Source organism: Prionailurus bengalensis, chromosome B1 (assembly GCF_016509475.1).
Source record: "Prionailurus bengalensis isolate Pbe53 chromosome B1, Fcat_Pben_1.1_paternal_pri, whole genome shotgun sequence".
Lineage (NCBI taxonomy): Eukaryota > Metazoa > Chordata > Mammalia > Carnivora > Felidae > Prionailurus > Prionailurus bengalensis.
The window spans coordinates 110,476,490-110,490,311 of record NC_057344.1 but is presented as its reverse complement, the minus strand read 5'-3'; the positions used below and the strand labels follow the sequence as shown (position 1 = coordinate 110,490,311).

At 36.2% G+C, this 13,822-nt stretch overlaps 1 protein-coding gene across 21 annotated transcripts in view; it reads right to left on the bottom strand.

The window, feature by feature from the left end:
* Positions 1–13,822, bottom strand: part of CAMK2D (calcium/calmodulin dependent protein kinase II delta) — a 316,290-nt gene that overhangs the window by 75,784 nt on the left and 226,684 nt on the right. For 14 of the 21 annotated variants that reach the window (XM_043569767.1, XM_043569809.1, XM_043569848.1 and 11 more), the window contains exon 7: positions 3,414–3,516. In XM_043569767.1, coding sequence (XP_043425702.1) covers positions 3,414–3,516 — 103 coding nt within the window. Of the gene's footprint in view, positions 1–3,413; positions 3,517–12,905; positions 12,979–13,822 lie in introns of all 21 variants that reach the window. The other 7 variants (XM_043569774.1, XM_043569911.1, XM_043569793.1 and 4 more) reach the window with 1 other exon arrangement.

Genomic DNA, 13,822 nt, shown 5'->3' with positions numbered 1-13,822 from the left:
ATCGGGGCTAAGAAGACAGAAGAAATTATCATGAGAAAAACATTTAGGCTTGAAAATGAGCATTGAAAAAACGCAATAAACAGCTTCTATAAGCCTTGTCTCGTTTTTATTTATAGAAGAACTCTTAAGATAAAATTGTGCAAAAGCCTGAACTCCTCGCATTGCACAAAATAAAGAGTTCTGCTCTTTTCTTAAAATTAAAATATTTTATTAAAATAAAAAGACTCCCTGCCTAACACTGATAATACATTTTAAAAGATAAAATTAATCAAATACACGAGACTATGCTGGTAGGTAATACTGAATAAATATCGAAACAAGTCGTTCATACTAAAACATGCTTTTACTTTAAAATTTATGATATATCTGGTAGAACACCCACAAGATATATTATATACACCACATGCCTCCTTCTCAGGTAGGTTACAATGAGGATTCACTTGAACTTGAGTGGAATAAGCAGAAAATATGCTAAAGAAAAAAAAAGAAAAAAAAACTTGTGTTTTCGCTTAAGCTTATAAACTATGTTTTTTTCCTACACTTGCTGAAATGCTGAATTTTCTTAGGACTTAAAATGCACCTCTTAAAAGTCACTACTCTAATAGATACCCTAGCAAGAACTTAACTGCCATAGAATCATACAGAAGAAGAAATGGGGATTTTATTCCCAATCTGTCATTCTTTCTCTGGAACCAGATCGCTTTTAGAAATAAACCAGATCACAATTTGAAATTTGTGTACTTTTATTTGGATGCTATTGCTTTCACTAACTTGGTATTTGGTTTTTCCACTCATGGATTTGCTCAACAACTTTCACTAGGTAGGCAAAGAACTGTGACATTGTGTTCCCTGCCAAGATGGTTTTGAAAACTTATTCAACATCTTTTGTAGCACAGGTATGTTCCTTGCAAGGAAGTGTTTATTATAACTGCTTACAAAGAGGACAATGGACCTCACAGAGTTAAAGTGACTTGCCCAATATCATACAGCTATTAAGAACCACAGGATATAAGCTTGGGTATTCTAGTTCAAAAAGCGGAGTTTTTTGCACTACACTCAATTCTGTCCTCAGCTCAGAGCACAAGAGATAAAACATAGAGCTCAAAAACAGGGGAGATTTAAGGAGCTCAATAATATCATTCTTGCAAGCACCAAGCCAAATTACTGATGTTAATTTGCAGCCTCAGCTCTGATAATAGGGCTTGTCTTGTTCCTGATATCTAATCATCACCTTGTACCCAGTTCTGACAATTACATCCCTTAGCCTAAATCTAAGTCCCTATTTTGGTATCCTGCTTCATACCTGGAGTCTTGTGAAACAGGTTCCCAGTTTTCTCTAGATGGGGCTAAAGTCCAACCTCTAGGGTTTTGATTTCCTCTAAACAGATTTCCTTAGAGTTCAGAGACCCTGTCTGTTTTGCATGGTATCTGGAACTTGTTTCTGCATACTCATTAGTTCAAGCTGTCATCAGGCATAGTTTGACCTCCTGCATTAGCCTAACTGGTCCCTTGCCTTGAGGCTAAGTATCCTTAAGCCACCCTCCACATTGTTACCCACAACATCATTATGTAACATAAACCCAATTATGTCCTTCCCTTCTTAAAATTTTTCACCAGATCCTTGAAACTTCTAGGATAAAAGCCAAATCCTTCAAAAGCACATAAAATCCTTTCCCACCTCATTAACTACCACTCATCCCAGTATACTTTATACTTTACTATACCAAATTTCTTGTTATTCCTTAAATAGAAACAATAGTTTCATGCCTCTGAGATTTTGTATGTGCTGATCCCTCTGTATGGCCTTTATGTTAGTGAACAAATTCTCATTCACCCATTAGGGAGGAAGAAAAGCACACCAATCACTGAAACTTTCCCCACAGGCAGAATTTCAGACTTCCTCTCTTGTGCTCCACAGTACTTCATGCATGCTTCTTTTAAGATGCTCCCACGCTGCACGGTAAATAGTTATTGATATGGAAGTGTCAGCATCTTGAGGGGGCAGGGCCTCATGCTTAATTCAAGCATCCCCATTAATTACTCAGTCCATCTCTGCGATTGCCCTGCTACTTCCTGTTGGACCCCAACTCCAAATTACTATATATTCTTTATCTGTGTCAACCATGTTCTTACTCAGGATACAAAGATGTGACTGTATCTCCAATTTATAGTACATATTCTAGGTCTTACTTTCTCTGAGTTTGCAATTAACAGGAACAAGCTTATTCATATGTCAAAATATGACAAACCAAATGCCAAATTTGGAGATACTATATTTATCTGGTGGGTGAGGAGAGACTTCATGCAAATGACGGTATTAAGCTTAGGAGGACTCACGGACAAGGGTAACAGTCAGGTACTACTGAAACAGGACAGGGAGCAGAAAATGAGGTCCTAAATTAAGCTGCTGGCAGAGGAGATGGGAGAAGGCTGCCATGTCATCCATTCCCACTTACTAGCTGGGACAGATTAGAGACAGAGTGAATCCTGGAAGCTCTGTGCATACCTTATCTTTAGGAAAACACAGAGAGGGTCTGCATGTAAAACAAAAGGAATAAGCATTTTTTTTGAGTGCTCTGTTGTTGTTCAGCAAAAAAGCAATGAGAAGTGAAAAAAATCATTTAAAAAATAACCTAACCTCAATACATTGAAAGTCAGAAAAGTAAGATTGAGGCTTGGGGAGAGGTTATATTTTGGGACATTACATGAAAAACTGGGTCAGTACTGAGAAGCGGCAAAAACGGAGGCATAAAAAAAAGTGAACAAAATAACCTGACAGGATAAATATTAAAACAATCCACAAGCCTGGTTAGAAATGCTCTAATTTAAACTCACAGTTAATTTCTTTCTTAACTGTAAACAAACTGTAAACAAAATTTCATCATATGGAAATTTCAAAATTATCAAAATTTTAGAGAGGAAACTGGAAGTTTAAAGAACAGAAGATAATTAAGGTAAACACACACACACACATAATATTTTTAGAACCTTAATTTCTTAATCAAAAAAATATGTGAAATAGTCCATATTTCCTGAGTACCTATTTATACAGCAGTTTTTGGCATCAAGTAAGGTTCTGTGTGAACAATAAATTTCTTCTCAAATGAAAAATAAGTCCTTTTTGAACACTGCAACCCTCCCCATTAATTCTTGGTACAGGATTCATTTTCTCACTCATCCCTTAAGAAAATGTCAATATGTTACTGTTCTTATATTAATATTTTCCCTTAAATTACTTCTAGATCATATACCCTTTAATGTCAGTAAAATTAAGTGCTTATGAAGATCTAATGTCTTCAAATTTAGTCAGGTTGTTGTTAGAGGCAACATTTCTGTCTTATTTTGGCTGGGAAGTGGGCTACAATGAGCCAGAAGAGAACGAGCAGCATGAAGTAGAGAGAGGCCCTACTCACCAAACCACGCCTGCTGGTCTCCTTGAACTTCTATGGCTAAGCCAAAGTCTGCCAGTTTCACAGCTGCTCCCTTGGATTTGCTAGCTAAAAGCAAATTCTCAGGCTTTATTTAGAAAGAAAAAAAAAGAGACTGAAGTGAGAACCTATTTTAAGTGACTATTCAAAACTAACAACATATTTTGTAAGAATAGGAAAAAAAAAAGTCATGCACTGTCCTCTCTCCAGGAGACTGTCATTCCTAAATCTCAGGGAAAATATGGTTAGAAAAATGATTAAAAATTATCATGTGTGCAGGCTTCAGACAGATGCAAAAATGTACTAGAGAGATACTGGGCAGAAGAGAGAATACACTTGGGGAGAGATCAAATGAATGGAAGCACCTGTCTTGACCTGCTCACATGCTTCCAAGGGCTGCTGAGGTCCAGACTTGGCCATGGACATTGACTTAGAAGCCTAATAGAGCACAGACATTTTCAGCAGAAGGAAACTTGGCAAAATGATAACAAGAGTTGGACCAATCTACAGACATTTGGCAAATGAAACTGTGCAAATTAAATCCTAGTTGACTTCAAGAGTTTGGACCCAAATGTAGTGATTTTGATTCCTCAATGTTTCCAAACAATTTCTGAACAAATTTTGGAGTCTTATTCTGAATTACGTATTAAATTGCTGTCTTTAAGAATCTGTTTATTCTTAAAGGCAGGAAGAGTGTACTACTATTTGCCAAATGTTATAGTTAGCTTTTTTTTTCTTCATAAGCCAGTTTTTTAAAACATAATTTATATGTCTACAAAGTGTGATTCAAATCATTCTTTATATATGTGTTCTCACATGTTGGAATACTATAAGAAATACACATTTTCATTTTCTTGGGTATTTATCGTTGTTCAAGGACTGATAACTCAGTCTTGGAATAAGGCTGTGTCTATTTATCCTTGTTTCCCAACCAGGGCATCGAGACACACTGGAACTTTGAAAACAGGCATCAGGGCAAAATCCTGAATTTCCCCAGACCGCCTTTGTGGATTTTAGGAACTAAAGGCAGAAGACGGTCAGGAAAAGGAGGCTGATTAAGATATACAGCGAAGTCCACCATCCCCAAGTACACATTTGGGAGTGTAGTTCAACATGTTCTTACCTTGGGCTAAAACCCAGTAAATTTAGATGTGTGCCTCGGACTGAAAAAAGTTGGGAAACAATGGAGTCTACAAGTGCCAAAACAATTGTCTGGAAATCTACATATTCAGGTCATTCAAATTGGTTCTGTTTATGTGTTAGCAAACTAATATAATTTTTTCATGAAATGGCTACTTTTTTCTTACTGAATTAAGCAATTCTGTTGGTTGTTTTGACCTTGTATAAACACAGCCTAAACCAATATTTATTAAGCCAGCCATGCAAATTAGCAAAGACTCATAACCAGAACTTGGAAAAAATTAGGTTAAGTCTACAAGAAATAAGAGTGTAGGCAAGTAAGTTTTAATCAAGTACCAGCTTCTTCGGGCTATTGCTGTTCACTGCCATCAGATTCATCACTATTATGACAATAGGTAACTGTAAGGAAAACTTTGTAATTTCTTAGGGCTGATAGGGGTTTTTTTGGTTTGTTTTTTTAATCACCTCAACACTAAACACATGGTAATTTAATGTGGACACTGGGATAAAGATGTCTCAAGGATATGAAAGATCTCCAGGCTGAAATAACTTTTAGTAAAAACCTAACACTCAAAATTAGTTGGAACTCTGTTGTCTATTAATGTAGTACAGTACCTAACAATGTTATATTATTAATATTTGACATTTTGTTTTCATTAATAAAATTTATGGCCCACTACATTCACTCATTTTCTAATTTAATCACAATGTGATTTCCAGCTATTAATTTATGGAATAAATGACTTGGAAAAACCACATCAAACTCTAAGCAATAGTTTAGTTCTTTGTAACCTTCACATTCAAAAGCATTGAGATGTCAGAGATCTCTGCTAATACACATCTGTCCTAATTTGTCAACCACACTCATTCAAGGCGAGTTCCAATCACTTTAGAAATCTCAGTCATTTGGGGTCTTTAGATCAAATAATACTGAAGTTGTTGAGAAAATGCCAGCGCCATCAGTAAGTAAACTTTTAAAATATTTAATGTGCTTTTATTCTTATCACTAGATCAAAAACGTTTCTTGGCAGTGCTGTGTGCATTATGCCCTTAAACACCAAGTATCTGCCAATTCAGAAGAAATGGAACACCTTAGGATTTTATCATGCATGGCCTCTGAATGACTGGGGCAAATATTCATACCTAGAGATGACCTAGAAGACCTCTCTATAGGGCCTCATGAGTCATCCAGGGAAATAATCCTTCTGGATCAGTGTTTCACCTTCTACCCATGAAGACTGTTCAGCTGCAGTTATGTACAGGAAAAGGCAGGGCTCTTTCAAGGTTACTGTGTAGATTTAAAAATTAATAGCACTAAAATGGCCTCATGTTTGTACATATCTTTTAGGCAAACCTAAAATATTGAATTACAGAATGCAAACTGTAAAATCAGGATGCTTATTGATTTTATTAAAGTATTCTTTGCTTTCATAAAATGTTTCATCACAAGATTGCTTCTAATGACCAGCTTCAATGAAACATTAGAAATAGCACACAGATTTGAACTATATACAACTCTCTGGAATATATCCAAAATTTGAATAATCCTGTTATCATGTTCTACTATTTATATAGCTTCCAACTTAAAAAATATGTTGTACTACAAAAGTTTGTTGGCAAGTAGGTTAGTTCAAATTCTGAACACCGACAGAAAGGAAGATAATTTGTGATTATATTTCATAAAAGCTGAAATGGTAGAGTCTTACAGCTAATTAGTGGCTGCTTCCTTAAAAAGGATCACCACTACACTCTTATCTCCTACTATTCGACTATTTTGATTTTGTAAAGCAAAGGAGAAAGGTGAAATCAGAAACACAGGTTTTCCAATGCACAGATGAACATGAGAGAAATGGGCAACATGATGACCTAAAAAAAGATGAAGATCTAGGTTTATGTCCTGTGTGGACATGGGTAACTCACAGTCTTAGAGCTAATGAGTCCCTTCAACTTTCAAATGCACATCACATTTGCAATGAATGTTTATAACTTGGAGGATGTCTATATTCCTAAATTTAATGCAATCTATTATGTTAATCTTTATATATTGAGATTATCTCTAAATTCCTATAATGCGATCACTTTTTAGGTCGGTTTTTAAATAGATTCTACTGATGTTCTCACACACAGGTTCCTTCCCCACCCAATTGCTTCCTAATGATGCAGGATTTTCCATGACATCTGGTCTTAGTGTCAACAACCATTTATAGCATATCAGCTGTAATGAGCAGCAACTGTTGGCAAGTTTTGTTTTCTACTTCCATATGGATGCAGAGGCAACTTTGTTAGTTGTGATTTGAGATTTTCTTGAATCTGTTCAAATATCTCAAAGTACCTAGGCAAGTTGCTGGAATCACTTTGAGGACAGAGACTGGCATAGGAGATAAAATGACTCAAACTCCTCAGTGTCTAAATGAGGTAGAGACATCAAAAAAGATGGAGGACTTGAAGCCAGCTTTCTGATTGCTTCTTTTAAAGATGTGAGACTGAGGGAATTTCTCCAATGGATTAAAAATGGGAAAGTTTCATACCATTGGTATAGACAGTCCACTAAGTAGCTAGTTGCAAAAGAATCTGAAATACTCAAAAATATTTACTACCCATATCCAAATAAGACAAGGGGGAGAACTTATGAGACATATTTTCAATCTTGCTTCTCAAAAATCTCACAAACATATGAGAATTTCTAAATTAATGTGATCTTTATGAAGGAACTGATTTGGCAAAAGTGGTGACCATCTTCAGCATCAGTCATATCACAGCCAATAAACCTAGCCAATAAAACTCAAATACTAGGACTATATATGTGCAGCAACATCATGTGTGCTTTACTTTTTTTTATAGCTCTTTCCTTTATGAATATTATAAAAACAGCTAGTTATTAGTTTCATTATTCCATTATTATTTAATTCTTACATTTCTTTGCATATTAGTTTTCAGGAACTGAAATTGTCTTTTTAGATTTCTTTCTTCTATTGAAGTGTATCAATTATTTCAACATGAAGATAAGCATTCTGTGCTTTGGTGTGTTTTCAGTCACTTTTCCTTTGCCAAAGAAGGTGTGAACAAAGCTCCTAGAAATAAACTAAGTGAAAGTTTGCATGAATTGCAAAGCTTGAATACCAATCTCACTCATGAACATGGTAGAAGTTCTTTTGTGCACATGGTACAAGTGACTTTTGTTTTCATTTTTATATGGAATGGATACCTGAATTTATGTATTTAGCACAGGGAGTTTTCAGCTGACACATGTGCTGTAAGTCTGTGATTAGGAAGTATTATTTGTATAACCATGCATATATGGAGCAAGTTCCTTAGAATTATCTGTTTTCCATTCCTGTTTTTTTTTTTATTTACTTCTACATCATTAGCACATATTTTCAGGTAGACTGAAAGAAGTGAGGGTGACCACAGTGGGACTGTGTCAATCACCTACTGTTTCTCTATGGCTTGACACACAGTTGTCAGGTTCAATAAAGAGACACCAGAATGACTAATGAATTATGGAATTTATCACTTACATAGTTTCTAAAGCACCTCGACATTATACACAAATGATAAGTTTGTTAAACTTGTATTTAAGTATGCTTCTGAGAAAAGTGGAATAATTGTGATTTTATAATTATTCAAAACAGACATTCACAATTTGATATATCTATTGCTAAATAGGATTTATTGCATGTCATAGTCCTCCAGAAAATTAATTTCTTTCTTTTCTGGTTTTAAATTTAATTTTATTCCTATAAAAGTTTTCAAGTGACCCCAAATCTCCAGAATTATTACCTTCATTAAAAACCTATTCTATCCCTCTCTCTCTTCTTCCCTCTCTTTCTCCATCTATTGATCTAATGACTTTTCCATTAAATAACATTGTTTTTCAGGAGGTAGCTCATTCTCTGCTAAGCCAGTTTACAGGTGTCGATGTGCTGCTAAGAGATTATTGTGTGTATATGAAGTCTTCTAACCAGATTGGTGTTCATGAAGTAGTTTGGTAACCATTTCTGCTGTACTTTGAACTGAAGAAATCTTACCCCTTTGTGTGAAATACAGTTATATGATAAAACGCAGCTATAGAGCTGCCTCCTTTGACTTCTGTTAACTGATTCACAGAAACTGTACTCTTCAGGCTCTTAAATGAGAGAACACATCTGGTTTGATATCCCTCTACTTCTTGTGACCTCAAGAGCTGTGATTTGTTACTGCGACCTTCTTAACCTAATGCTTTTCAGGGTGCAGTATTCATGTGATGTATATCCCTTTCTGGGAGGAACAGCTGATACATATTTTAAAATGATCTTTATTCAGTGGCCTATAGGTTCTATCCACATAAGGTTTGTTCTTAGTTTGCTCTGTAATTTATGCCCGGAGTTATGACAGTGCCTCATCAAGACATGTTTGATGAATGTTTGTTCCTCTCTCTTTATACCTGACTTTTCAATCCTCAGTTCACAAACACTCAACACTGAGTTATAGCAATCCATTCTTTGTAAACAGTCTATTTTTAGGTACTTCAAACTGATTGTCTGATGTGGCCTAAATTACATGTGGCAAACGCATATCGTTCTTCTCTATGCCTCATTTTCCCAAGGCTGGGACCAATGCCACTTTACTGATTTCCTGAATAAGAAATTTATACTTTGGACACCAATCTATTGGCAAATTATATTGTCCCCTTCCACTCCATATTATATCTTAAAAAGTAACTTATTCTCTTATTCCTAATGATACAGATTTTGTGTAGTTCTGGAACATCCATAGGCAGAATCATTTTAATCATTTGATTCACAAATCTTAAAATCATTTCTCCAATTCTTACTGTTGCCGGTGAAATTACTTTCCCATCATCGTTTGACCTATTTTTTGGCCTCTGTAAAGTTTTTGATTTATCCAACTAACGAATTGAGAAATGGTAGTAATTAAGTCTGCAGACACTGGAAACAAAATGCTTGGGCACAAATCATATCTCACTAGCTGAGCGACCATGAGTAAGTTCTTTCACTAGTGGTTGCTAAAGCTCTCTTTACGCAACATGGGGAATATCAAAGCGCCTTCTTCATAAAGCTGTTAAGATTCATATGATATCATAGTTTAGGGTACATGGTAAATGCCTGATAAATGGCAGCTATTATCATTTTTATTACTAACATCTCACCTTGATCCAAATTCTCCCAAAGATGAGAGTCATATTCAACTATAGTACTATAATTATGTCACCACTGGTAGATACTCCTTAATATTGCTTAGGTTTGACACTGGCTGCACATTAGACAAAAGGCTTGTGTATCCACTGGATACTGTCTGGCTCTGACTGATGTGCTTCCTTTATGCTAATATCCCACCACATGGAACCTTATTCTACTGCTTGTTTGAGGACATCCTCTAATTGTCTGCTATGCCTCAGCCTTGTCTCTAGATCCTTATAATTTTCCATCTGGTGGATTCCACTAAGAAGCTCCCAAGAGTGGCAGTTATTCAGATAATGATCTTTATGTTATGACCGTATCAAAGAGGATATACTTATCCTCTTTATTCAATATTAATTAACATCCACAAAAGCTATTTTATTCAATGATGCTTTTTATGTTGTAAATGTGCTTTTCATTGAGTTTCATTCATTCCTAAATTGAAAGCATATGCCACAAGTATTTACTAGGTATGAAGTCCTATATTAGGTACTGTGAAGTATTATAGGTAGTATTATAAGTAGATATTATAGGTATTACAGTAATATAGCTATTGTTCTAGGATGGGCTTACAAACAAATTGTACAGTACTAATATGCTTGTAGGTGCCTTTAATAATGATGGAAAACAGAACACTTTCTGTGTTTTTCTCTCACTGATATGGACAAATTAAACTGTGCATCAAACATCTGTATTATATACGAATTAACAAATGAATCAAGATATGGAAACAAAAATATATGACCTAAGAATAGGAGGGCAAATTTTTGTTTAAAGCCTGATAATAAAAAAATTTACCTATCTCTTTCAATTTTATGTATTGGCAAATATACTATTACAAGCAGTATACTTAGCAGATAAAGTATACATGTAGATATAAAAGACATAAAACAAAATCAGAGATTTAGCACACTCAGGGTGTGTGTATAAACTTCCTCTAATATATTCTTTTAGTATGTTATGAACTCTCTTATCATGTTATGAAATGGCCTACTGAAACATGCCCTGAAAACTAGACTCAACTGAAATCTATTCAAGTCAGGAATTTGACAGAAACCAAGATAATCCCAAAAATTATAACAAGCTCTACACAAAGCATACTCCTATCCTCTCCCAAAATCAAAATAAGGATGGAGAACAAAAACATTTTGTTGAGTGATGTGCAGGTTATTTCCTTTGGTATCAGGCCTCCCTAAAAATCACCTGCCTGAGTTTTTCTTTTTTTTTTTTCATCTTTATTTCTGAGAGAGAGCACGAGCAGGGGAGGAACAGAGAGAGAGGGAGACACAGAATCCGAAGCAGGCTCCAGGCTCTGAGCTGTTAGCACAGAGCCCGAATCGGGGCTCGAACCCATGAACCACGAGATCATGACCTCAGGCGAAGTCGGACGCTCAGCCGACTGAGCCACCCAGGTGCCCCTGCCTGAGTTTTTAACTAGTGAATTTAACTCCTATGTCAGAAAATATATTTTTGCACAGCCCACAACCTAGACCCACTGCTGTCTCTGATTAAAGCTCCAGTCTTTGAAGAGCTCAGCTGAGTTGGAACACTTACAGAAGCCCAATATCATGACCCCACAAGATAGATTTTAAGGTCATGTAAGAGAATTAACATTTTTTCAACCTTGGATTTTAGAGTATACTTATAATTACATAACATGGAGTAAAATATTTCAAATGATAATGTATTAAATTGAGTATCTGATAAAATTGTACAAATAAATGTGTATGCTCATGTATATTCACTTAGGACAGTAGTACAGTGAGAGCTCGGAGGAGTAACAAAACGGGGACTTTCTCTACATGTCTGATAGGGAATTCTTGAGGTGATTGCCAAAGATATGAATTTTCAAAGGAACATACTGTTTTTCCTTAATCCTGATGGGTACATTTGGTAAAGTGTTAGCAGATGCACACAGTCCCATCTTGGCTCTCCAAAAGAAAATGCCCTTAACCATACCTTTGCTTTTGACATTTAAAGCTCTCAGACTCAAATTGAAATCGAAGGAAGATCTGAGAGACTAAGGTGATACTTTGCTTACACATCACATCTTCAAGTAACTCGTTGTGGATCCTTAGAGATATATTCTTCCAGAGCATACTAAATGAATGGTAACTACAGATTTACCAATGTATCGTAACTAGGGAAGTCTGCAAGTGAGAAACCAGCCCAGGTCCTCCCACTGAACACACACAGTTGACATTCTACATTACTTGGCCACATTTGTACTAATGCCTGGAAGTGGCTGAGGCTTGAAACAAAGAATGACAACCGCATAGTGCTCACAATTTGCTATTTTGCCCACCCAGTGCTTTCACTTAAATTTCTAGGCCTTCACTAGATCCCTGAAATTCCATAAGTGAAACTAGAGTGCTGACAGAAGGGGACAGAGAGTGGATGAAAGAGAAGCCTCCCCCTGAACTGTTTAATTTCTAAGTGATCTGAACATTTCTCATCCTCAATGGTATCAGAAACTGAGTGAAGTCTTAAAAGTATGAGTCCATATACAGGTTACATAAATATTATTTGACATTAAATCTGTTTGACCTTTTTCCTATCTGTTTTAAAAGGCACTAGTATCTTAGTACTTAGGAATGTAAATAAACAAGGAGCCAGGAAGCCTCAATGTCCTCAGAATTCCTGGAACTACTATTGAGGGAAAGAGACTTCAGAGCCCAAAACGGAGGTCCTTTATCACCAATCACTTGGGCCAAAAACCTATTCAATGACTTTATCTCTACTCTCTTTATAATTTTCATAACTATTTACATTATATTAGGTATACACAGTATGACTCTAAAATAGTATGTTTGATCAATGTCCACAGAATGAGTTCAGACTGAAGAAGAGACCATCAATCGTACTCAAAGTCACATTACGTGCTATATTCTTAGGAGGAAAGAAATATAGCAACCTATTTATTGTTAATGGTAGGACATTATTTCTCGGGATGAAATGGGATTTATGTAAGTCTCAAGTGTGTATCAGAGAAGAGATGAAATAAGCGAGACTGTGGTAAGGGAATGTGTTTTCGTAATGTGTTGGAATGAGTCCACACAACTTTCTTGCTCATATTTTTGCCTTTACAGGCATAATTGCAGCTGAACAGTCATTAGGAATTGTGTGGTGGTTTATCTTCTCCAACAGCATTACTCACCTTCAGGTCCCGATGGACTACGCCCATCTGATGGCAGTGTAGCACAGCCTCCAGGATCTGCTGAATGCAATGACTGCATGCAAACACCAGGGGGCGTGTGTTAGTTCCAAGCTTACACTCACTGTCTGTATACCCTCAGAGAGACTGGGTTACAGTGCAAAACCAGCAGACAACTGGGTTGTATTTTACCACCTTCAGTAATGTAAACATATTGCTCAAGTAGAGTGACTACTACCTCAGCGCAATCAGGATCTTGCCAGATGTGAGAGAAAATGTGGATCCACGTGTTTGAGGACAAAAACCTTCTTAAAAATATTTTAATTCAGGAGCTCATTTCCTAGTTCTAAATTCTTACAGGAAAAGAACTGGAATGCAAGTAAACATTTTATAGCTGTCGTGGTCCACCTCCACCCCATATAAAAAAACTGCTTCCCTATTCCCTCCCATTTTTCAGTATCATTCCAAAGGCTGTCACATTAGCGGTCAAGGCACCATTAAGGTGAAATTAGGATACGTAATGAATTTTTGATAAATCATTAACTTCTTGTGCTTTAATTTAGCTGGCAATTATTACCTCTTGCCTGAGGGTTCATCAGACTCAAATGGAGCAATGTGTAGCCAGTTGTTTTGCTACAGCAACCCATGGTCTCAGAACAGAAGTGGTGTTTAAATCTACAGGCGGACATACATCACAGGCCAAGTTTATCTCCAGGTGAATGCTGGACATTTCAGGAAAGCCTGCCCCCAAACCGCCTCTGGTAGTTTACTGCTTGGAAACTTAACAGGTTGTGTTTTTAATATTGTCCTTTCCTTTCTGCTATGATGTATATTTAGCCTGTAGATGAGCAAACTGAAAGAGGCATCATGCATTATCATTTCATCATGTAGTCATTTTAGGGAAAAATTGGGAAAGGCAA